Here is a 27,422-nt window from a genome sequence, read left to right as displayed (position 1 = left end):
TGGAAAGATTCCAGCATCAGCTCTTTCACTGGGCATCCGTTTTTGTCTGGACACTAAAAGTTAATACTTCAGTAGTTATAGAAATTTAGGTATGAAAAGCAAAACTAAAAAGCAATTACATAACAAAGGAAATGATCAACAGTGTGAACAGCAAAAAACATAGTGGGAAAAGTATTTTCAAACAATTTATTGAACAAAATTGTTAATATGCATACATACGGAAACAACAGTTTAGGATCAACAGTTTAGGCTTTGCATATGAATAGCATCATGTAGTTTTGTCTTTTGAACTTGATTCAATTCTTATGTTTCTGCTCACATTGTAGTAAATGAAAGGATTCAACCATTTCAATGGTTGAAGAAATTCTGTTGTGTATATTACACATCACTTACCTGTTCATCAGCAGAAGAGCAATTGGATTGTTTTCACTTCCTGCCTACTGCGATTACCACTTCAGTTAACATGAAAGTGCGCATTTTTCTTTGACCGACTGATTTCACTTCCCTTGCATAGAAACCAAGTAATGGAATTGATGAATCATATGATAGTTCTGTGCTTAGTTTTTGTGTAAACTATCCTTTTTCCACACTAGGCTTTATAAGGCCCTGGAGAAGAATGAAAAGTGAAGGGGTGGGGATGTGGGTAAAATATTGCTTTATGAGTACTAAGCTATAATTTGCTTGGAGTAATAAAATTCTGGCATTCTATTAAATAGTAGTGCAACCATTGCTAATGATGATGTATATTTTTCCTAAAGAAAGAAAATCTAGAAAAAATATTTTAAATGCTTTCAACATAAAGAAATAATAAATCTTAAAGAGATAGATTTATTTGCCCTGGTTGCACATTACGCAATGGCTACATATACCAAACATCTGGGCATAAATACACACCATTTTTTGTGTCAGTTAAATTAAATAAATGAAAGAAAAAATTTGAAAATGGACAGTTATAGAGAAGATATTTCTCAAAGATGAAATATGAGTTATTTTCCTTTAACAACACAACAATCAAAATTTGCAAAATTACAGTTATGCCTATGTAAGGTAAAGATGAGTATGGGATTAACATTCCATCATTAATACATACTAAATAGCAGTATGAAAGCTAATGCTGATGTTAGTATTTCTAGGCTGTAAGCAAAACACTGTAGATGGATGGCTTACACGGCACAAATATATTTTCATACAGTTCTGGATGCCAGTAGTTCAAGATTGAACTGCAGATTTGGGTTCTGATAAGGACTCTTCATGGTTTTCAGAAAATGCCTTCTCAATGCTACAGTTATGGTCACATTTCTACTCTGGAAACAGTAAAAAGTTCTCTGGTGTGTGTTCCACTTCGTATAAGTACAGAAGAAGAAATATGTGATTTTAGTCCCAAAATTGGGACCTTAATTAACTTTAGTTCACACTCCCATCACTCAGGAAAAAAAAACTATCTTCAAAGAAAATCACATTGCAGTGACTTTTCAGAAAACAAAATTCAAAATTCACATGACAATTAGGAATATAACTGCTGGATTGAAATCAAAATCAGTAGGATCTTAGGAACAACACATTTTGTTCCAATGCACATTAAGTGTACATTCAACTAGAATTAACCATTTCCTGCATACTGATGAAATGATCAGGTAATACAGTATTTTAAAAACTTAATTCTAGTGGCTAATGCAGTAGCCTAGCGGCTAAAGTCCTTGCCTTGCCTGTCCAGAATCCCATATGAACACTGGTTCTAATCCTGGGGGCCTCGCTTCCCGCCCAGCTGCCTGCCTGTGGCCTGGAAAAGCAATCAAGGATCACCCAAAGCCTTGGGACACCACACCAGCGTGGGAGACTTAGAAGCAGCTCCAGGCTCCTGGCTTCAGATTGGCTCATCTCCAGTTGCAGCTGCTTGGGGAGTGAATCATCGGGCAGAAGACCTCCCTCTTTTTCTCTCCTCTTCTCTATATATTAAACTTTCCAATAAAAATATATCTTTAAAAAAGCCTTAATTCTAAATGAATATTTTGGGGTAACATTTTTACTTATTCTCTTAAAAATCCCTGAATGGCAGATGCTTAAAATAGGGAGGGATGGGATGGTAAAACTTACTGAAAAAAAAATCATCTTTTATTTTGCAGGCCCAACAACTTACTGATCTGGAACAAAAGTTAGCTGTAGCCAAAAATGAACTGGAAAAAGCAGCTCTGGACAGGGTAAGTTTGCATTCATGGAATATCATAATCTTGGTCTGAGCAAAAAAAGGGAGTATGCTCATTGCTTCCCTTGATTTATTAATGCAGTTCCATATACTGAGCATAGAAGACGGTTATGGAATTCATGAATGTTTGATTTTCCCTTTGGAGTCCAATTTTTTCCTTGTTTTTGCTGCTCATAGTAAATTGCCTGAAGGCTCTGTCTCTGTGAGTTCATGACTTCATTTTTCACCTTACTGGTATATTTGTTCTATAGTCCTATGAATAAACATGCTTTACAACACCAAATGAGATAGCATGCATTAACTCTAGCTGAATGCATTATAAAGCAAATGGAAGTAGTCACTGACAGCAAATTGTAACTGCGTTTCAAATGTGTGCATGCTAGAATTTGTACTTATCTCTAGGTACTTGGAAACAACCATAAGAAAAGTAAATGTAGAAATTTCCATGTTAATGATAAATAGAAATATCTGGTTAGTATTAGGAGATTCAATATGTATATATATGTTTCATGTTTTCTTATACTTAGATTTTGAACTGTGATCCAGATTTGATATGAATGCACATTTGTATCAATATTGCTGTCAAGCAAAATAATATATGTTTAATATTTAATAATATTATAAATGGAAAAACCATTTTTAAAATTACAAGACCCATAAAGAAATGCAATAAATAGTTTGCATAGATATTATTTGCTTCGGAGAAAGAATGAGTAAAATTGAACTAGGACTCCTTAATGGAGACTACTTCTACTGTATCTCTAGTGTTTTATCGTTTGAAAATTGTGCAGCTGATGATTCATTAGTAACATCAAGGAATGGGGTTGATGGAATGGCTTAAGAAACTAACCCTTCCCTAATAGCAGTGCCAGCATCCCACATGGATCTGGATTTGGGGTTTGGTTCTTTCTATTCCTCTTCAAAGCCAGCTCCCTGCCTTTGATCTGGGAAAGCAAAGATGTTGGCTGAAGTCCCTGGACCCCTTACACCCACACAGGGGACCTGGAAGAAGCTCCCAGATCCTGGCTTCAGATCAGCTCAACTCGGGCTGTTGTGATCATCTGGGGAGTGAACCAGCAGATGCAAGATCTCTCTGGGCTCCATTCTTCCTCTCTCTGTAAATCTGCCTTGAACTTAACAAAGGTCAAGAAAAATGGCATTAAGTGTATGAGATTATTTTACTTCAAATTATTTTTTAGACAGTAAAACATTATTTTGCATATCATGCATGTAAAATGAATATTGCGAAAATTTCAGAGATTATATTTTTGCATCAAAAGAAATTCACATGTTTAGTTATATTTTTCAATGATCTCTCTGAAGTACCCTCAAATTATCTTTAATTCATACATGAATATTGTGCGCATTATATACATACACTTACAGAAGGTTGCTTCAAAAATTCATGATAAAAACACTTTATGAAAAAAATACTGTGCATTGATTTAGAAGCTTTTGTGTCAAATTAAAGTCTTATTTGCATTTTCTACATTTTGCAATACCTTAGCAATACAGATATGTCTTAGTAATACATATATACCACAAATCTATAATCTATAATCAAAATAATATATTTCAACATGAATTCAGGTTGCTATTTGTCTAAAACTTATTATATTGTTTTCTTGTCCTTGTATTTTATAAAATATAATTTTAAAAGTGATTTATTTATTTGTGGGGCAGAGTATAGACAGGGAACAGAGCCCTCTATCCGTTGGTTCAGTCTGCCAATCCCCACTGTGACTGTTGGTAGCCTGGGATTGATTCCAAGCTTCTCATGTGGAGTCAGAGTTCCAATTACTAGATTCTTCCTTTGATGGCTTCCCAGGATCTTCTCTGGAAGCTAGAACTGCAAACTGGAGCCAGATCAGACCCAGGCACTCAAACACTGGGCCAAATGCCTGTCCCTCAAATTCACTTTTGAAAAATTGAAGGAATTATTCTATCTGCTGCCAAGTATTTTCTATTTCTGTGATTATAGATTAACAACCATTTTATTGAAGAGCTTTAATCAGTAAGGATATCTTTAATCATATGCATCATATGGAATGATGTAGGCCTAAAACTGTTTTTGAGAGAGTTGCAATTTACCAAGATAATGTTGCAGTATTCAGCCTCTGATCCTAAAGTCCAGACTGCTGTGTAGTGTGGGTTATGCCCAGAATGGATTGTTTTGGGGTTGGTGAGTGGATTTGGAGAATATGTATATATAGAACAGTGAAATTGAAAGAGTAAATATGAAATATTGATCTCCACAATTAGAAATCTGCCTGTGTTTTTGTCATAACACTTCCACTAAACTATGTTAAAGCCCTGAAATTCTACTTAAAATATTTATTTTATTATTTCATAAGTAGAGTGAGACAAAGTAAGAAAGAGACAGAGACTGTAAGAAAGAGCTCACATCCATGGATTGCACCCCAGATTACCCCGTTGGGCAGAGCTGGTTTGGAGCCAAAGCCAAGAGCTGGTAACTCAGTTTAGATCTCCCATGTACGTGATAGGAATCAATTACTTGAAACATCACTGCTACTCTTTAAGCTGTACTTTAGTAGAAATTAGGAATCACGAATCAAAGCTGAGAGTTGAGCCCAGGTACACTGAATTAAGATGTAATCATCTGGTAAAAAAGCTTGTGTTCTTAAGATGTAGTCATCTTTACCCTCGATTAAATGTCCACCCCTCTCCAACTCCCACCTCCTTTATAAAGGTGAGGGGAAAATTATTATTGAAGCACTGAGCTATTAGAAACAGTGTTTGGTGTATGGAAAATCCTCTACAAGCTTCTTCATTGTTATTAATAGAGTATCACAAATAATGCCTCACTATGGTAACAATTTCTATGTTAACCTCAGAATATTTACACTGCTTCAGATAGAGTGAACTCTCAGAGCTGGAGCTTGATTTGAACAAATGTCATGAAATATATGTGTCGAAGCTCTTATACAGCAGTGCTACAGTCAAGTGAAATGCAACTCACTTCAAAATGGATCAGAAATCTAATTTAGTTTAGTGAAATCGTTCTTTACCTCCATCTTTTATAAGAGAATTTTTTATATTCATATCTCTAGCTTCTGAAGAATTTGTTTCTTAGCTTCAAATGATCTTAAATAAGTTGTAAATACCATAAAAATAATAAGTCCATATTTTGTGTTGGATCTCATGTTTCGTTTACTGAAAGAAGTTTCATCATACTATCTGTATGTAAACAGAGTCTAAGAATCAGCTTTACATTTTGAAACCACTAATGATAAATCCTCAGCAACTGAAGTGCAACCAGTTAAATAGCTTTTGGATATGGAAATCTCTCAAAATTTAAATCCACCAGATTTATATAGCATCTGACTATCACAGAATTTTGCCCGAGAGAACATGTATAATTGAATCCATTCTACAGATGACACAACTTAAGGCAGCTACACAAATTCTTAGGATGCAGTACTACCCGAATATGAACCTTTTTTTTTTTAATTAATTACATTGCATTATGTGACACAGTTTTATATGTACTGGGATTCCCCCCAACCCCTCCACGCACCCTCCCCTCATGGTGGATTCCTCCACCTTGTTGCATTACCACAGTTCAAGTTCACATGAGTTTCTTTCATTGCAAGCATATACCAAGCATAGAGTCCAGCATCTTATTGTCCAGATAAGTTCAATGGCTTGTTGGGGAGACCATCTCTGGTCTGAAGGTAGAGCTGGCAGGGTATCATACCATCAATTAAAAGCCCCAACATAAGATCAGCAACAATTTATAACGTTATAGAGTTAATTGACATAGTATTGAGTAACCAATATGTTAAAAAAAATGCAAGTTCTTAACTACATGCTGTGACTTCTTCATTGACATTTCAATTTTAGTTTATATACAACCGGGTTCTATACACCTTAAAATGGCTATAGATTACTATTCAGCTGTTTCGTGTCTATTTTCATTATAGCGTTTAGCATCAGAACTAGGGAGGGGAGCTTTCACTGGTCCTCACTTGGTTCCAACTTTGGGTCCCCACCCTCTCTGGCAATGACCATCAGGATCACTCCGGAAACCCCTCAAAACAAACAAACAAACAAAGAAACCAACAAAATATCTAGAATAGATAGACAGAGAACAACAAGGAAAGCTTAGAATCAAACAGAAAATGGTCAGCATGGATTCACTTATACCTTACTAGGTGGACACAAAGATTAGTTTCTCCTCACTAGGGTATTGAAGATTTCTCTGCACAACCCTCCTAAAACTGTTCTGCACCTAAACTGTTGACATATGTCTTGTTAGAGTTATAAGTCAGTCTAGACTACCCGAAAAAGAGCCAGGTTCAGCAAAATTATGCTTCAATGCTATAAAATGAACCTGTTTTTTTTTTTTTTACAGCATAGTATCTAGAATATAACAGGGATATAATAAATAGCTATATATAAGGGACATGGAGGCTCCTGCAGCAGGAATTGAAAACCATCGGATTAATTTGGAGATTTATATGCCTGAATCCATGACAAATATAGAGACGGAGTGCGAGCCTATGACTTTCCAACCCCTGTATCCTAGGTCAGTAGCTACTATTGCAACTTAATATTTCTGAAGAATTTAACATCTTCATGTAAAAAAAAATAAGTGAATACATTATGATAAAGTCAGCTTTCATCTGATTAGAATTTGGAAATTAGGGGCGTAATTATCCTTTGAGCAAACAGATTTTAGGAAAAAATATTTTTTCTGTGAAAAGCATACACATGCACATGCTGAAAATGAGCATGTAAACAATAACTCTATCAGCTTCCGTATTACATAGGGTGGTTGTCATTATAATTAAAATGCAAAATCACTTCTTTGAAATATATCACCTCTTCTATAGGGAAACATGAGAAAAGTTCTTATTATTTTCATATAATAGAACTGCAGGCTACATCCACTGGAGATTTTACATTATTTTTTTTTCATTTAGGAAATATTTGTTGGGTTCCAAACATGATGCCCCATAAAAAGTACCAGCTCCAAAAGAAATTGCATTTTGCTTGAAAGAAACATGTATGGACAAGATAATATAAAATGATGCCAAGGGCTAAATAAAACATAAAATTAAAACATGTGACAAAGACTATCAAGCTACAGCATTTCTGCAAAGGGTGATCAGGACGGCTTTCCAAAAAGTAACACAGGAGCTGACACAAATTTTATGTGGAAGTTTACTACATAGCTGTTGGATGGAAGATTCTTCAGTCAAAGGAAATAGCACTTGTAAATTCTCTAAGGTGAAGTTCAGCATTGTCTGTTGGCAGGAAGCAGGGGGTGTCTAGGTAAAGGACATGGTGGCACATGGCACAATTAAAGAAACTAGTTAGAAACAAGGGAAAAATCAGGTGGCAAAATGACTTGGTGTAAATTTAGGAAAGACAGGACAATAGCAATGCTAACCTGAGAAGAGAACATTTTGTAAAATGTTGAGAAGTATTCTGTATAGAGTATGCATAAGGTCTTGTTAGATGACATTTTGCTCGAGCAAAACTTACACTGAGGCATAGTCTACGGTTGCAAAACAGACTTCCTCCAGGAATGCTAGAGATTGTCTGGCACCTGCTTCTGGCACTGGATGAAGTCAACCCAGACTAGCATGAGTAAAGGGCTCCACTAGGTTAGAGGGAGTCAATGGGAAATAGGTAGAATGAGGACCACATAAGGAAAGGGTTGATGATCACTCTTTATGATATGTGGTAGGAAAAATCTATAGCTTTTGAAAGAAATGAACTAGAATGTAAAACAGGAGGGCACATATGGTGTGGCAAAAGAAAATTAAAAGCAATGAAAGAAAAGGAGCTAGAAGCTAAGGTATTAATTATAGTTTTAAACTTACAAAGATAGCTCAGTATCATGGCTATGAAAGAACCGGTGTTTGAAAATGTCCTATTATGTGGTATTGACTTTATTAGCCCCTCGACCCTCGCCCTGCACGTGCTGGGATCCCATGTGGGTGCCAGTTTATGTCACAGGTCCTCCACTTCCTACCCAGCTGCCTGCTTGTGGCCTGCGAGGCCAGTGGAGAATGACCCCAAACTAGCAGATGGAAGATCTTACTCTCTGTCTCTCCTCCTCTCTGAAAAACTGCTTTTGAAAAAAAAAAAAAAAGCAAATCTTTAAGAAAAAAAGAAAAGAAGAGACAAAAGAAGGAAAGACTTTATTAATTCTGGCAGTATCAGGAGGCCTGTTGAGGAAAAGGATTGCATCAAAGTTCAAGTAATTAATAATGTAACATAATCATACATCTCCTTTAAGGATCCATTAAAAATTATGTTATGTTTAAATAGAATTTATTGAGAATGGATATTTGAAACCAGTAATTGATGCTCTTTTGTGCTTAGTTTGAGTTTAACCCTTTGTGGTTTGTCTATCAAATCAGGATAGTTGAATGCAGTGCTTCTCTCACGATGAGATGCTTAAAGTCCAAATTTCAAAGCCATTTTAATAATTAACTTAGTCCTTATGCAAGACAGGTCTGACTTTTATTTTCTGGTATATTTGTTTGTTGATTTGTTTTTCCTTTGTCTGAGTTTTATATGCAAAGAAAACTATTTAACTTACTAATGCCATTTGAATAATTTTCTCATATCACAACATTTAATGCCCTAAATGATCAGTCAAGATTGAAGCAAAGAGTTAATACAGAGAGAAAATGGCAACATTGCTTCTTTCTCTCTCTCTAATAAATTATAACTTTTTTTCCTGACATGCAAAAACAGCATTTTCAACTGGGTTTTTCTCAAGTGACTAATAAAAATGTGTGAGTCTCCTGTATCAAGAATTGTGCTAAGCATTACATACAAAATTTTGAACAAGCGGGCAATAGGGGGTTATGTGTTTGAGTTGTTCAGGTGTTGGTTAGGCTCTCTTTATCCTATCTTGGATTGCTTGAGTACAAGTCTTGGCTTGCTCCTGATCCCAGTAGTGATGGTACACAATGGAGGTTGCAAGCACTCTGGAATCCAAAAGGGAGAGGTTCCTGATGTCAGACGCAATCCTTCAGTGAGTGAACCAGCAGATCTTTATTTTTTTCTTTAATGTATCAGCATTTCTATTATCTGTGTGGTAAGCTGGGCTAAGTTGAGTCACAGCTTAATCTGAACCAGTCCCAACAACTGTGGACTTTGAGGAAATGAGTCAGCAAACAGGAGCGCTCTGTCTCTGATTCAATCTCTCTGCTTTTCAAAGAAATAAATAACCATAAATATATTTCTCTATAAATATATGTTAGAAATACATGATAGAAGCATCTGTAGGAAAGAAGAGGGAGAACAAAGGAACACAATGAATTGGGGCAGAAGCAAGATTCCAGGAACTAAGATTAGCATATCAAAGCACCAGGGTGAGTGAAAAATAAATACATAAATAAAAATAAATGTCATCATGGACCATAGGGTCTCTTTTGCCCTATTCTTCTCCATCCTACGCACAAAAGGCTTTTATTTTGTCCTTGCTAATTTGACAGGACAAGATAAATGAAAATGAAACCCACATATGTCCTATTTCTAACAATTTCCAGTTGTTTCAGTCACTGCTGCTTTAAAAATAGGCAAAAATAAAATAGTGGCATGAAGATGCAAGGAAATCTTCAAAACTTTCATGGAAAGTATGCACAATGAAAAATTATGCAGGGATTAAAAAACACAATTTTTATCACATGAAACTTATTTTTGACTTGATGTTTCCATGAACTGCTTCAAATGTCCTCGTGGTCCTGGCATAAAATTGTTTCATTGAAACACATTCTCTTGTCAGGCAGGGACAAAATGCTTTCCTGTTTACAGATTCAAGAAGCACTTAAAGGGAAATTCCACATGTAGATCTTGGTTCTGGAAATTCACCTTTCTCTTCATCTCTCTTGATCCAAAGGTCACATCCCATGTCTGTACATGCATATTACCATGACACTGTTTGATCATTATGGATGTTCACCTCGTACATTTTGCATTATCTGCCATAGAAACAGCCCTTGTGTGTTTCCAGATGTTTTATGCTTCTTCATTTAAGTACCTGAGGATATTTCTTTCATCTGTTCTCAACCTATTAAAACGCATATTTACATGCTAATCTTACCAATTTGCAGAACATTTCTAGCATTGGAAACTAGGGACTTGATGGAAGCTAGAAATGCCTGTCTGCCTTGTGATCTAAATCTAAGCTACTTGTGTGAACATTTTAATCTTTTTTTTTACTGAATAATAGCAAAGATTATTTCTCAGGAAAATACATGAAATATAGTATTGCCTATGATAATACAAGAACATGTTGATATTATCACTTATTATTACACTGAACTAATTCCTGTTACCTAACAAGGTCCAAGGAAATGAATTTTATTGGAAAGCAGTTTCTTTCTTTATAATTTTGAATTGAAATTCAACATAGAATTGAAGGCTAACATGAGGAACATAGGGGCCCACATTACTAGGGGATTTTTTTTCCTATTTGTTTTTTAAATTGACTTACTTATTTTAAAAGCAGAATAATGGAATGAGAAACAGACAGAGAGGAGAGAGAGAAAGAGAGAGATCATCTGCTGGGTCATTCTCCAGATGCCTGCCCAGGCTGGGCAGGGATGAAGTAAGGAGGCAGAGTTCAATCTGTGTCTCCCCCGTGGGTGATACATTTCACGTAGATGCATCATCTACCACCTTCCTGTTGTGTTAGCAGGATGCTGGGTAGAAAGTCTGTAGGAGGCAGAGACACATGTTGAAAGGAACTTACTGTTTTGTTTTTTTTTTTTGTAGGAGTCACAAATAAAGGCTATGAAGGAGACTGTACAACTTTGTCTGACATCCGTTTTTCGGGATCAACCACCCCCCTTGAGTCTAATTGCATCAAATCCAACACAGATGTTACTTCCACCCAGGACAACCTCCTCTAAGATTCTGGACGCCAGGACAAAGAGCAAGGTATGTTTTATTGTGTCGTTGAAAGTAACATGGATTGATGGATTATGCTTAGTATAATGTCATTTTAGGGGAAATAATAAGATAGATTACAAAATACTGCTATTATAATAAACTGTATCAATTCTAGAAACAATTGTGCCTAAGTAGCATACAGTAATTGAATCTTTAAAATTGGCAATCACATTTGAAAACTGATAGCATTTATATTGGTAGTTAGTGATTAACAGAAGGGATCTGAATAGGTTGTTGAATTACTTGAAACATTGGGAAATAAATACAAAGCAGTATGCTGATTTATAACATTTTCCCTCTCATGTGGAGAACAATGTAAGAGACCATCTTTTTAGAACAGAGCCTATCTATTTTCTAAGATAACATTATTTACAATAAATAAATAACTAACCCAACAAAATATTTTAAGTCCCAGAAAGTATTCTAATGCATTTAGTAACCACCAATATATGGTACTGAAAATATAGTTATCTTGAATTATAAAAATTATCAAACTAAACCTTCAAATGGTGCTTTTGAAAATTAATAGCTCTCAACAATGGCAGTACGTAGGTCCTTAAAAAATAAATTTGAACACCTGGGATCTACCCACAGATCTAGTAAATCAGATCACCTTAGATTGAATTCCAGTAGTTAATACTTTTTTAAAATCCAGAAATATTTTAATGTGCATATAATTTTGAGAATAACTGGGTTAGGCAATATTTTAAATTGGATTCTGTGCATGTCAGTCCCACTTCTAAAAGCAAATCTTTAGTGGTGAGCCTTGAAATCTGGAGAACCGTGGATGCAAATAACTAATTTTGTTCAAAGTTTTTTTTCTCTTAGTGCTTATTACTGAGATATTTTATTCACAAATAAGCAGGATATGGACAAGTTGTAGGTTAGGAAAGTGTGAGACAAGAACACTCTTCTAATGTTTTCTTCTTTCTATTTATTTTAAATGAAAAGATAGTACGTTTATAGATTCCACAGACTTTAGCTGTGTAATTTTATTATGAAATTGTAAGATGTTTCTTTGTCATTAAGATATATATTTTTTCCATGACATTATTGTCTGATTATATTAATGTACTGAAGGAACTCTAAATTGTTTTATAAGACTATGCTCCTCTTTTATATTTTCCTGCCATTTCTATGAGAAATCTATATTCAGCATTTTATTTAATACATTCCAGATAGCTGTGTGAATAATAACTACGTAAGTTCATGAGGAATCTTGCATACATTTCCTGAAGTCAGTAATAATGCACATTTCTTCCCATTATACCATCAGGCTATGAGGACACTACACGTTGTCGCCCCCTAGTGTTAACTGAGGGAAGAGAGCAGCTCCAGTCTCAAAGTGTGGTGATTTTTTTGAACACAGAGCCAGGAGCATGTTTCACATATACTCGCCTGAGAATGAATTTGTTTAAACCCATTATTCATACGGTGCCTTTTAATGACCTAGAATATGTGGAGGAAATTACTAATTGCTCCTTTAATGTGTTTTTGTATGAGTAACTGCCCTGCCAATGAAATAAACAATAAATATGTATGATTTTTCTTTGCTTACCACAGAGAAAGATAGAGAACATTTAGATGAGCATGATTTGGAGATCTCTCATTTTTCAAAAAACAATAACAGAAAAATCAGATTGCTGAAGATGCAGTTCAATAAATCTAAGTTCAATAAATCCAAGTTAATGCTACATGGCATTCTCTTTTGCAGATTAGCATTCAAAGCATATCTGATGTTTATGGTTTTTCCATACTTTAGTATTTTAAATTATGAAAGAAGTTACATTTTATGTATCATGTGACTTAATCTCTTTTTTGAATACCTTGAATATAAATATCTTAAAAATTATGAGTGATGTAATGTGATTTGCCTATAATGTGATTTGCCTATAAACAAATGCTTCAGTTGTGGAATGTTTTTACCTGCATGCAAAGAAGCGCCGTTAAAATGAGGAGGTTAAGCTGTTCACTTTCCGTGCCACTATTTTCAGTCACATCAATATGTTGTGGTGTGACTCAGGGCTGTGCGAGGATGACATCGCTTAGTGTCTCTATGCTTGTTTTCCCAGAGCCGGACTCAGAGCATTATTGTGATACGAACATTAAACATAATATTTTCATCCTACTTTTCATGACATCTGATCAGTCTCATAAACATTCACATGTCCTTTGTACTTTTCAACCCTTCTTCAGTAAATCTATGAGTCTTGATTCAGTCCACATATGAAGAAAGGCCAAGATATCCCCTTGGAGATGTTAACTTTTATTTCTTACAGGACATAGAGTCATGTAATTATTGAAAGGTTTTTTTTTCATCCCCTATGAATTGTAAAGGCTATAGATTTATTACAGAGGGAATTCAACATTACTTGACTGAACAAAGCTTGAGAACAATTTCTATGCTCATGCTTCTTTAACTCCTTGATTTTTTATGCTGGAGTGTGCCAGTAGTGGACTCCTTCGGTCGTGTAGCTCAATCAACTTTGTAAGCTTCCTTTCTGTCATTGCATTTTTCGCCAGCCGTTAGGCCTATTCTGTGGTTTAAGTGAATTTTCTTAAGCTTTCAGTTGGAATTATTGTTATCTGCTCTCAGCTCTCTGACAGCTGAGTGTTTACTGCTCTTGGTCCTTAGAAGCACCTTGGATACAGTGATATCTGCACGCGCCTCTCTCCTTAAGAAAGATGATTCTGCTTAGCTCATTGATCTGCTTGTCAGTGTTCAGTGACAAAAATAATGTTTCTGGAGAGTTCATTTTTAAATGACATTTTCTGTACATCTCACTTCTTCTGAGATATTCTACTTACCAATATCAGAAAATAAGTATCATGAGATTTATTAAATGGCTGTTTTCAAGTAAATGATTCCAAATCTATATACCAGAACCTGGGGGGGGGGTATGTTTAAATTGAAATGACACAAGACTGAATTTTAGAGATAATAGCTCAATATTTGGAGTAGAGAAAATATGAAAATGAAAGTGATATTCTAGTAGCATATCATACTGTTTTAGTGTGCTGTAGCTTTTGGAATTTAATATTCCAAATAGCTTGAAGTTACAGGTAAGTATTAAAGAGATAAATAAATCTGAGAGCACAATATATGATATCCTTATTATATGTGTTATGAAATGATGTATTATTATGTAAAAATAGTGCTTCTACAAAGAGGTAAAGAGCAAAGCTAAATGGTCCTAACTAGAATGTAAACTAATAAACCAGTATCCTTCTAGTTCATTAACCCATGTGGAAAGTAATGGTGTACTGAGCAGAAAATTTAAATGACATTCCAGATATTACTGAGGCACAAAATTGGCACAATACAGTGTAAGTGGGATGCATGAAGGGAGATAATTATGAATAGCTATAAATGCTTGAATTCCCCCTCTGTTACGTGAAAGAGGTGTTAAGTGAGGTGGCAAAATAATTTGTTTCTAATATGCTAAGTTTTGAGCATCTTCCATAAAACCAAATGCTTGTATCTTCAAGAGATTATACATTTGAAAGTGGAATTCAGGGAAGGCATATGAAAAGACAGAAAAAGATTGGACCTCCATCACATTTGCAGCAGTTGTGCCATCCATTTGTGGCAAGTTAGTGCTGAAAATAAATGAACTGAAGAGACGGATTTTAAAAAGGCCTCATAGGACATAGGACACGAAATAACTTGAGTGTTTCTGTATAATGTAAGAGATGGAATGCTTATGATGGACGCATGCTCTTTTCTGCTGTATGTTGTAGACTTATTTTCCGTTACATTTAAGCTAAGACAAAAACAATATGCATGAAATTGCATATATTTAGAATGATGAATAATACAGTAAATTTTTATTTGCAGCAAATGAGGAGACTAGGGGAATCACTTCAAAATCTATAACTCCATTAATAAGAGAAAGCAAATACCTCTTATTTTGAATGGGAAATGAATTACCAAAGGGAATATGTTTCTCATAACATGTGGAACTGATTATAAGTTCACACGTGCAGAATTTAGAAACTTTGGAGATCAAGCAACAGTTTCTTACTCCTGACTTCAGCCTGGCCTAGCCATAGCCATTGTGGCTATTTGGGGAATAAACCAAAGGATAGAAGACCTCAATCTCTCTCTCTCTTTCTCTCTCTCTCTCTCTCTCTCTCTCTCTCTCTCTCTCTGTAACTCTATTCTTCAATTCAGTAAAATAAATCTAAAAAAAGTTTCAGACCAGTTAAGGCTGTTTATTGACTGCATCTTTCTCCTGGAACACAACTGAAAACAACTTTGAAAAATATCAGATGCTTTGGAAGCTTTAGAACTTTGAAGCAGAAATTGATCCAGGAATACAGACTGTGAGTGGGTCAGGTCATGACCCAGTGACATTTCCACCTGCTCTCTTTGTTTACCTAATCATTTTGGTCTCTGTTGCATCTACCATCTGTCAGCATCCTGTCTATGATACAAAAATATATTTTATATTTCCTATGTCTCAGGTCATTGTGAGGATAAAAATTGGGACATGAGTCTAAAATATTTTATAAACTATATTACTTCTACAAATTTCATTTCTTTTGTTTTTAGGCCCACAAGTTCTTCATGCCTTGACTGACTGCTCCCCAGTAGATCTAACTTTCTTGACATGTTAAAGCTGTCATGCTTTTCATATTTTACATGAACATGTATATTGAAAATACATAATACTTGTAGAACTATATTAAATTAAAAATATTTCAACCAGTAAATATAAAATGTTCACAGAATGATTCTCTGATTTGCTTTTGTGTTTATGTTTATGTTTGTACATAGGAATGATCTGCACCTAAATCCTCATGTTTTCCTGTATTCAGTGTAAGAATGCAATAATAATGTCAGTTACAGAACTAGATAACCTGGATATTTCTATAAGATTAGCAAAAAGACATTTCAAAGACAATTTACTAGCAATATGATTATAGAATGCACTGGAATCTTCTAAACTTAAAATGAATAGAAGCAAAATATTTGTTTTGGAAATTTTACTGGGATTCCGGTAATAAATATGAAATCTGGTTGGCTTTCTAGGCTCCTCGTTTCAGCTTAGTCAAGGCTGGCTGTTGGGAGAAGTGAAAAGTGAACCAATTGGGTTGAACAGTTTCTTGGGGAGACCATTTCTGGTCCGAAGTTAGAGCTGGTAGAATATCATCCCAGTCAATTAAGAGTCCTAATATAACATCAACAGCAATTTGCAACATTATGGAATTGACATGGTTTTGAGTAACCAGTATGTAAAAAAAAAAAAAAAAAAAGCAAGTTCTTAACCACAACCTATGATTAGCTCATTGACATTTCAATTTTAGTTTATATACAGGACCGGCTGCTATATACCTTAAAATGGCTATAAGGTACCATTCAGCTGTCTCATGTCTATTTCATTTTAGTACTTAGCCATTTGCTCTGGACAATAAGTAGCTGGACTCTATGCTTGGTATATGTTTGCAAGGAAAGAATCTTGATTGAATTTGAACTGTAATACTGCATCAAGGTGGAGGAATCCACCAGAGGGAGGGGCGTGGGGAGGGGTGGGGGGATTCCCAGAGCCTATGAAACTGTCACATAATGCAAAATAATTAATAATAAAAAAAGAAAAGTGAACCAATTGGTGGCAATAGATGGAAAGTCTCTCTCCTAATTTCAAATAACAAAAAATTAAAAAAAGATACTCCGTAAGGTTCCATTTTATTCTACTTTAATACATGTTCATTAAAATTTCTTGGATATTCCTTAAGTTTTATACACACACATATTTTTCATGTTGCCTCCATTGTAAGAGATTTAGTCATTTTAAAGGTTTTTTCGATTAGTTTATAATTGCCATGTAAATATTAACATACAAGAAACACATATCTTTTTTAAGGATTTATTTATTTTAATTGGAAAGACAGATTCTACAGAGAGGAGAGACTGCCAAATCTTTGGGCCATCCTCTATTCCTCCCTCTGTCCACAAGCAGGGGGCTGGAAAGGAAGTGGAGCAGAGGGGATAAAAACCAGTGCCCATACAGGATGTGAGGGATGCAAGACAAGGACTTTTAATAACTAGGCTGCTTCACTGGGTCCAAGACACATATCTTGTCAAATATGTGCAAGCTGCCTATCTGAAATAATAACCACTCTCCAAAATATTAACAACTCCAAAAACTTCAACTGAAAAAAGGAAGCAATTCAGTTATGAAATGGAAAAAAAAAACCTTGATATTTTTCAAAAGAAGAAATGAAATGGCCAGCAAATATATGAAATAGAAGTTTGATATCAGTCTCCTTCAGGGAAATGCAAATCAAAATCACCAGGAGCTATTACCTCACCCCTGTATTATCCAAAAGAACAAGCAGGAAATGCTGGCCAAGTTGTCGAGATAGAGAAGCTCTTCTACACTGCTGATGCAAACGTACAATAGAACAGCTGTTGTGGAAAATAATATGGTGAGCTCTTTAAACGAAAAATGCACTTTCCTCTGATCCAGCATTCCCACTCCTGGGTATATATACAACAGATACGAACACGTTGCATCAAAGCCCATCGCAGCAGGTCTAATATTCTTAATTCGGTTAACTTTATTTACGGCAAAACTATTTTCTTATGAACTCTCCAAGGAAAAGAACATCTGTAGTGGAACTAATACATATATACAGGATATTATACATTTTGTTCCTTTTTCTTTTTCAGAATTTATTCATTATTTTATTTTTATATGTAGATGTCACTGATAATCTAATAATTTCAAAGAAGAAAAATATGAACTGCTTAGAGTTTTAAGTAGATTAACTTTTGGGCCCAGTGCAATGGCTTAATGATTATAGCTTCATGTTACAAGTGTAGGGGTTTCATATGGGCACCTGTTTGTGTACTGGCTGCTTAACCCCCCATCCAGCTCCCTTAATACGGCTAGGGAAGGCAGTAGTGAAGGTCCCAAACTTTGTGCACTTGCACACACGTGGGAGACCCAGAAGAAACTTCTGGCTCCTCCTTTTGTCTTTGGTGCATTCTCACCCATTGCAACCACCGGGGAGTTAATCAGTTGGAAGATAACTCCTTTCTCTGTCTTGCCTTCTCTGTAACTCTGCCTTTCCAATAAATAAATGTTAAGAAAAAAGGTAACTATAGCAACTAGAAGGTGGATTTAAACTTATAACATGTATCAAGCAAATAAAATCATTTGGTAAATTTTATTTTTATGAGGAAAGTTGTGATAGTATAGAAGGAAAGATGAAGTTCAGAAATGCAAAGCACCTATAGTTTGGAGTAATTTGTGAAAAAGCATTGATAACAATAAGAAAATGAAAGATTGAAGGAGTCTGAAGAGAAGGAAAGTAGTGAGGTGGTGGGTTTCTCTGTAGTATGGAGAGTGAATGAATGCATTTTCAGTAAAAGAGAGAAAGCTAGGAAAAATATTTTGAAGGTATGAAACACAGATCTGTAGTATAAAGATTAATACGCTTGGGAGAGGCAGAAATGACAGCAAATGTGATTATGGAGAAGGATTTTGACATGGGAAGGAACATAAATAAAATCTGTTGCAGAATAAATAGAAATAAAATCTATTAGAAAATAATCTATAAAAGATGAGTGGAAGTACAGATACATTAATAGGCAGATGAGAGACAAGATGCAACTTAATGACTCTTAGCAGGGCAGTTAAAATGAGGCCATTACTGACTCTGGAAATTTCCTTAGAAAATGATGCTTTCCCCTGCCACATGAATATTTACAGCAATAGCTTGATCTCAGTGTCATAGCTCGTTTGACAATCCTAGGAAGAAAAATATGATAGAAAATATGTTTCAGTCAACTGGCTCAAAGAAGTTAAAATTATAAAACATGAAATCCAATTAAGTAATGCTTCAAGTGAAGTATGTCAAGCATCATTGCCAGCATTAATTGACATGATATGTTAAAATAAAGGTAAGGTGGAGAAGAAATGAAGAGGAATTAAGGAGAGTTGTGTGTGTAGTGAAATCCTTATACCTACAAAATCATATCATGGAAAATATCAATAAAAATACCAAAAAAGTGAAAAAAATCAGTAGAAATATGGCAAATTCATGCATGTTCAAGAAAATTTAAATCTGTATGTGCCATTGGATTAATCTCATCTAGAGTTCTCTAATGTTTCACACACCAAAATACTTATTAAAGGTAGGGCTAAGCTCTAAATTACTTGACAAAATGATATCATATTCAATTTTAAGAGAATTTACAGTACTTTTTTATTGTTTTTAGCATATACTGCTTTAAGTGATTTTTGTAAGGCATCGGCAAGGTTTATTATGCAGACAGCTGAAAATGCTGTTTCTCTCTTCTGTTTAGTGGCCTTTATTGGTATCCATTTGTCACTCTTAAATATTCGGTGCCAAAATATAGATTAGAAACCCAGTGGATCAATGACAAAAAAAATCCTTATTTTTTGTCAACAATTTATTATCTATGATACCTGGAACAATTAAACTAGAATGTGTTTATTATTCTTTTGTGACACAAAGGTTACAATATGAAGCATTGAGCCTAATAAAAACAAATCTGTATGATTTAAGCTTAAAGCATAGCATAAAATATACGGTGCATCCAATCTTCAGAATGTAAATGACAAACTATTGGGTTTGAATCTGTTACTACCACTAATTCACAATATAACAGAAACATTGTTTTTAAACAGTTCCACACCTGTAACATGAAACTAACCAGACAGAGTGTTGTTCAGACTTGCTGTCTCTGAAGAAGAGTTCTCCAAAAGCCTCCAGTTTGACAAGGAGAAAATAATTTTGAGCTGTCACAAATAATTTAGACAAAATAACTTCCAAAACAATGGAAAAGATTTAAAGTTGCTGAAAAGTATTTGTATTCTTTGTTCTAGCATTGATAAAAGACCAGATAATGGCTTTTGTATTGATTGAAGCTTAGTGCACTGTGAGTTGGATTTAAACGTTTCAAAGAAAATAAGAAAATTAGAATTAAGAACCCTGCTTTCTGCAGCTCTCCAGAATGAATAGTATTTGGTTGAAATCTCAGGCAGTGTGTTTGGGATTCCAACTGTGCTGTTGATATAAGAATTTTTATTATGCATGACCAACTTGGTGCACTAATTTCAGTACATATTATAAATAAGAATATTTTGGAGTATCTAAATCTACCTAAATTATGAAGTAAGTAACATCATTTATAGTCTAAGCGTTTCTCCCTTTTTCTATTTTTCTAGATAACAGGAGTATATTTTTGAAAAATGAAAGTAAATACATGCAATTTTAACTCTGCTGCTGTTTATTGTAGTGGGCAATAGACTTAAGATAGGTAGATGGTAGATAATTTCATAAAATACATTACATTTTTATAGATTATACTCATTGCAGGTTTCTAGTTGCAGTCAGAGAATAGTGAGTTTGCTATCATGAGGTAGTTGTTTATTTATTTATATGTAACTATTATGGGACTTATCAGATTGGCTATAAATCTGATGAACTCATTATCAATTTGATTCAACTCACATGTCAAATACCTGGATGATCTGAAACAAGGTAAATACATAAGAATATGACAGAAATTTTCCACAGGAGAGAAAATCAGATATTCAATGATAAACATATTCTCTCAACCTGATTAAACACAAATGTAAGCTTAATTGCAGAATGTGAAGTTGCTGTTGGTGTCTTTGAAGGGAGCAATCAAGAGGAGTCCTAATAAGCAGTTCTTTGATCACTGTTTTAAAAGTAATTACATTTGTGGAATGGTAGCATCCTGATCACTTCTATATACTTTACATTTCATAAAGCTTTCACTTGCAACTGCTCAATAATGCTACTAATAACAATATGTCTGACTTAGAGTTTTATAAAAACTGATCCAAGATATTTCATTATCGAAATAAATAAAGCAAAACCTAGTATAGCCATTTTACTTAACAGTGAAAATAAAAGTGAACCCAAGTTTCTTATGTCGAGTCTGGTACATCAAAGCCTATTTGAAAATGTACATTGCCTAGAAAATTAGTGATATTCTCATTTTAAAGTATTTAAGTATGATGTGAATTGCTTACGGTCCTAACACTGTTAAAATTTGTATAGCATAATTCCAAAAGTTCAAGGAAATTGGAATTGAAAAATAAGATTTAAGTACCTTTAAATCATTCTCCTTGCTGATGTTTCTTGGTTAAAATAAAGACCATTATTAAGTAAAAACGACAATATCCTGATGCTATAAGTAAGAAGAAAAAAATGCTAGACTTTAATCTCATATTTCAAAATGAAATTATGGACAACTAAGTTTTTTTTATTTTTTTAAGATTTGTTTGTTTGTTTGAATGTCAGAGAAATCTCCCAGTGCATTGCAATGGTTATGGCAATGCCTGACCCAAGCAAGAGCCAGGAGCTTGATTGATCTGGATCTCCCAGTGGGGTAACAGGTGCACAAGTGCTTGGATCATCAAGTGCTGCTTTCTCGAGGCCCATAGCAAGGAGGTCAGTCAGAAACCAAGCAGCTTGAGCAGGAACTAATACTCACATGGATGCTGGCCCTGCAGGTGGAGACTTTACTTTTTAGGTGACAACACCATTCCTTCAATTGTGATTTTAAGATAACAGAGAATGAGTATGTATTTGCAATAAACTGAAGGAAGAGAGTTGTGAGAAAAGGTGGAGGCAGCAGAAGAAGGCTTCAAGATCTCCGATGACAGTCGGAACATTCTGGAGATGAGAGTAAAAACAGGGGGAATAAGATCCAACATGACTCTACATGACTAAGAAACTCTTGGCAGTCATTCAGTCAAATCACTTGTTGGAATAGTCCCATGATTGCAGAAAGGGGGCTACTTTAGCATGTCAGCCTAATCCCATGGTGGTGGACTCCATGCTTTAATTGGACTTTTCAGGCAAATATACTTCACACAAAGGAAATCTGACAGATTCCACATTCCTGGACTATACTCACATTTTCCTCTGTTGTACAGCACGTACAAGTTTCCTAGGGACAACCAGTTGCTTAATAAAGTATGCTTTGATAACTCAAGGAAATCTTTACAGTGTTCTTTTTAAGACACAACCATAGTTTACCTTATCCAGTAGCTAAAGAACCTTATATTATGCATAAGTAATGAAATATCAAAATGATTAAGCACTTGGTATTAATTTACAGGATCAGCACTAAATGTTTACTACCAGGAGATGAAATACGAAGCTGTTTTTCTATGAAAATCACCCTTTTGATGGTATTTTTCTTGCCATATCTTTAAGTCATGAACAAAAGATCACAATGTGTCAACTTCTACATGACCTGCATTTCCTATACATTCAAGGAGATATTCTGGTACACTAAACCAAATTGCTAAACTCTTCTTTTTTTCAGATTTGTTTATTTTTTATTGAAAAGTTAGATATACAGAGAGGAGGAGAAACAAAGAACAATCTCCTCTCTGCTAATTTATTCCCCAAGTGGCCATATTGGCTGGAGCAGAGCCAATCTAAAGCCAGAACCCAGGAGCTTCTTCTGGATCTCCTATGTGGAGGCAAGTTCCCAAGGCTTTGGGCCATCCTCTGCTGCTTTCTGAGTCCACAAGCAGGGAGCTGGATGGGAAATAGAGCAGACAGAACAAAAACCAGCACCTGTGTAGGATTTCAGTGCATGCAAAGAAAGAATTTAGCTACTGGACAATTGAACCAGTAAATTCAACAGCAGAAGATTATAGCATTCAACTTACATTATAACAAAGAGTAGACTAAGTTCAACCATTTGTAATATGGAGACAACTCTGCCAGACAAAAACCCAGTTGCACACATTTCTTGAAGTGTATGGTATCTGTGCTAGGATAATAAAACACTCACTGGGGTTTTTGACTTGCTATAAGCCCTCCATGGAACTTGACATTCCTCATAAAATAAAATTTTACACTAGCGAAAGTCTTTGTGACAAATATGTAGCTCCAGAAGGAAGCACTTCATGAAATAAACATTCCTATCCTTTTCTGACTGTTCCAGAAGTAAGATAGTGACCCCTTTTGGAGTTTCTAATGGTCAAAGTTGTCAGAACCCTGTCCATATTCAAAGAAAGTCTTCATCTCTTTACAGAAAGAACCTCAGTATTGGGCTATGTGAATATAGTTTGAAGGATAGCAACTAATAGGACAAAGTAAGTAGAAATAGATGATGGTTGCAATTTAGGCACTCAGCGATTAGGGATAAAAACACAATGGATCAACTAGCTCCGTATGTTTGTACTACTGTGGTGCATTTTTCAAGTTTGCTTTCATTAATATCTTCCTTGGGAGAAATATCACTAGAAAACTATTGGTTTTTCAATGAGTCAAACATTTTGACCCTTATAAAATAATGAGTCAGTAGTTTATTTGTAAAAGTGTTATTCAAATAATAAGTTGTTCACCTGTCACAAACTAAAATGAATGCACATACATTTCACCATATCCTTTGAGGAAATGCTAGTTGCCTATGTCTTCAGTGACTCAATAAATAATTGAATAGTCAGTCAACACTGTGTTGCAGAGTTCCATTGGATCCTGATATTCAGCAAAAACTCAGTAAAATTTAAGGCACATTTCTCAGACTTTTCAAGTCTAGCTCTTGCTGGATTCTCCAGAAATAGTCCTCAAATGTTAATGATCTTAACCTTCTTTAACTCCCATACACAATGTAGGACTTTTGGGGTTTATCTTAGGTATCCCAATGCAAAACATCTTTAAAAATTATTTAACTCATTTTTGTGTGATTTTATATTTGCTTATTCTCACTGGAAATGAAGAAATCACTTTCTCTGTTTTGTTGTTTTTATGTGGAATTTGAAGGAATCCATGCTAATTTAAAAAGTGTAATTTTTGTATCAGATGTATTTGCTATTTTAATGCATTCCTTTAATTAATACAAAACAAGACTAAAAGCCTCTGTCAAACATGATTTTCTGCCAAGTATCAATTTCTCATGTAAAGCAATTCCCACCTTATACAGTTCCTACTTCCCTCTAATTGAATTTAGTCACTCATGGACCTTCATTTAGGCTTCCAAGTGCAGTAGAGGTATAAATAGTTAATTTCCAGAGTCAGGAAACCATAGGTAGATGTACAGATGTTAAACAATAATATCAGAAAATAATTGTTTTTCTTGTAATTGAAAATAAAGCTGTCATTTATATAATTATTCAAAAAGTCAATGCCGAAAGCATCATATTTGAGAAAATATACAAACTGATGATAAATCAACCCAACTTATTCATCATGTCTTATATGAGGATTATTATACATCATATATCTCTGCTTCAAAAGGTTTGTTTTCAAATAGCATTTACTGTTTCTGTGGAGAAGATGGTTACCAAACCATACACCGTGCTGTTTAGCCAGAGCATTCACTTCCAAAGACACACCTTGTATTGAAAAAAAGAAGTGCTTCCATTATTCTCAGACTGCCACAATAGTTTTATACAACAATAAAAAAAACAAGATAAAGTTTGCAAGAATGAAAATTGAACATGTAGAAGTTAAAACAAAGACATCATGGCCTCTTCAAATGTTTTTTTTTTTAAGATTTATTTATTTTATTGCAAACTCAGATATATAGAGAGGAGCAGAGACAGAGAGGAAGATCTTCCGTCCCACGATTCACTCCTCAAGTGAGCCGCAATGGCCACTGCGTGCGTATCTGAAGCCCGGAACCTGGAACCTCTTCCAGGTCTCCCACGCGGGTGCAGGGTCCCAAAGCTCTGGGCCATCCTCGACTGCTTTCCCAGGACACAAGCAGGAAGCTGAATGGGAAGTGGAGCTGCCGGGATTAGAACTGGCACCCATATGGGATCCCGGGACGTTCAAGGCGAGGACTTTAGCCGCTATGCCACGCCGCCAGGCCCGGCCTCTTCAAATCTTAACACACTCGGTTCATTTGAACTCAAGTGTCAAAAATTAATCAGTAGGAAATAAATGCTTTATCTCCTTGAAGTAAAAAGTGTCTCAGTATCTAACACATTTATTTCTTTTCATATCCAATATGATGATTTTCCTCTACTTCACTCTCACTTGAATGGATTAGAAACAATTCTATCCACCTTGGAATAAAAATACATTGTATTCATGTTCAAATTCTATGTGGTAACATTTAATGTAAAGTAATTTGTGATTCTGTTAATTTATTTATTAGCATTTTACTTTGTCTACACTCTTGGCAATTTGACAGTACATTGTGGTCTCTTGCAGTTTAACTAGCAATAATTATTTTCTAATCTGATAACCCTGAATTAAAGACTTTGCTGTACTATTTTCCAGTAATCTAATCTAGCGTGAGTCCCTATCACCCTGAAGAATCAGTGTTTTTCACTTCTAAATGAGTATATGAATAATGGTAATGTTGCAGAGATGCAAAGAGCATTCTATAAACTATTGTTTGTGTAGCACACTCCAAATGTTTAATTAATATTAGGTCTTAAAGGTAAGTAGATAAAAGAAAAATCAGTTGAAACTATTCTTCCATTTACAGCAAAATTAGTCACTGACATTCCTTGGAATTCGTCAATACTTATTAAATGAACACAAACTGCTTCATGGTTTAATTCTGAACATAGGGGAAGACTTTATTTTCACATTTTAACATTTACCGCATTACATTGGAGCAATCAATAATTAATGAATTAACAAGTTAGTAAGTCAATAAATGTGGGATCTAAGATAAAGTCACTCCATAGTATATACAGCAATTCTCAAATTTCCTTCATAATCCTTAAAGTTGTCCTGCTGTTAATATTCATTTATGTGACAGCAATGACTAAGAATTGTCATGTTAAAAGAGCATTTTCATGTTCTTTTCATTTCTCATTATTAGTTATATATACATTGTTAATTTCAATTCCCATAGTAAGAACATTTTCTCCTTAATCCACCGTTTCCATTAAGATCAGACTAAAGAAGACAAATGAACATGGAATTCAAGTCAATTAGACTACAAACAGTTATATGAAAAGTTAATAACAAAATGATTCATGAACTTCTGTGTTTTTGCATGGATGATGATATCACTGCTCTAGCACTACTATAGTAGAATATAAATGAACTGTGAGATACTCCTGTTTTAATTTTTAAACTTGATAGTTTAAAATAGTAGTACAAGTAAAGTCAGTATATTAACCTTTTTAATGGATTAGCAATTGTATTTTCTGTGAGCATTAGGATTAAGTTTCTTTCATATATATATATATATATATATATATATATATATATATCCTTTTTATGTCAAGCATGTGATAAACTGTTACACAATTTTAAGGTCTTTCAATTAGAAAAAGTACAATATTTTCCTGCTTTCTGAGTCATCATGATTGCTGCATGCCAGCATTCAATGGTCCTGCAAGGAACAAGGCTGAGAGACAGGCACTGAAAGAATTCATTAGAAATAGGAAGCATTAAGAATGAATAACACAAGATAAACAGCCTGGACCAGGGTTGAGTCAGGCACAAGAGCCCAGAGCAACATCCTGAGTCCATTTTTATTCTAGGTGAACAAATCAAACATTGCGTTATTCTGAGGGACTGAGATTACTTAGAGATTACAACAATGATTAGTGACACATTCAAAGATTGGTTCATTTGCTGTCTTAGGCGCTGTGCAGGCTGGTGCTAAGTGAATGTCCCGTCATAAACACAAGCTTGTATCCCCATCTCCATGGTCTTTATGGCAAGCAGGCCTAGATACTGACTTTCCAAACTTCTTCATTTCCAGCAGCAGGAGCCTTACCAGAGGGAGGCATGTCTCTACCATGATCTGGTTCTCATTAAGAAAAAGAAAAAATATCAGAGAATTAGGGAACTTGGTCTCTGTCACTAAAGCGAGTTCACCCACTCTGAAATCACTGGCTTTGGACCAGTGTGATGGCTCAACTGAATTGGGTAATCCTCCAACGAACAAGCACCATCATCCCGTATGGGGACCTGTTTGTGTCCCACCTGCTCCCCTTGCAATCCAGCTCTCTGCTTATGGCCTATGAAAATAGCAGAGGATGTTGTAAATCCTTGAGCCCATGTCCTCATGTAGGAAACATGGAAAAAGTTCACAGCTCCTAGCTTCAGATTGGTTCAGTCTGGTCATTGTGACCATTTCGGGAGTGAACCATCAGGTGAAAGTTTTTTCTATATTTCCTTTTCTCTATAAATCTACCTTTCCTATAAAAAGAAATAAATCTTTAAAAACAGGCCTTAGTGAAACCTGATCCAACCTAGAGCTAAAGTTCAAACTACAAACATTGGGTGTCTAACCTGAAAATCAAGTGATGTGATTGAGAATGATGCTTTCATGAAA

The 27,422-nt window shown here is 35.0% G+C and overlaps 1 protein-coding gene across 1 annotated transcript in view; it reads left to right on the top strand.

The window, feature by feature from the left end:
* Positions 1-27,422, top strand: part of LUZP2 (leucine zipper protein 2) — a 252,311-nt gene that overhangs the window by 185,583 nt on the left and 39,306 nt on the right. The window contains exons 6-7 of the mRNA XM_012927080.2: positions 2,124-2,198; positions 10,967-11,131. Of these exons, the coding sequence (XP_012782534.2) occupies positions 2,124-2,198; positions 10,967-11,131 (240 nt within the window). The remainder of the gene's footprint in view (positions 1-2,123; positions 2,199-10,966; positions 11,132-27,422) is intronic.

This window comes from Ochotona princeps, chromosome 4, assembly GCF_030435755.1.
Source record: "Ochotona princeps isolate mOchPri1 chromosome 4, mOchPri1.hap1, whole genome shotgun sequence".
Lineage (NCBI taxonomy): Eukaryota > Metazoa > Chordata > Mammalia > Lagomorpha > Ochotonidae > Ochotona > Ochotona princeps.
This window is presented reverse-complemented; position numbering and strand designations above follow the sequence as displayed.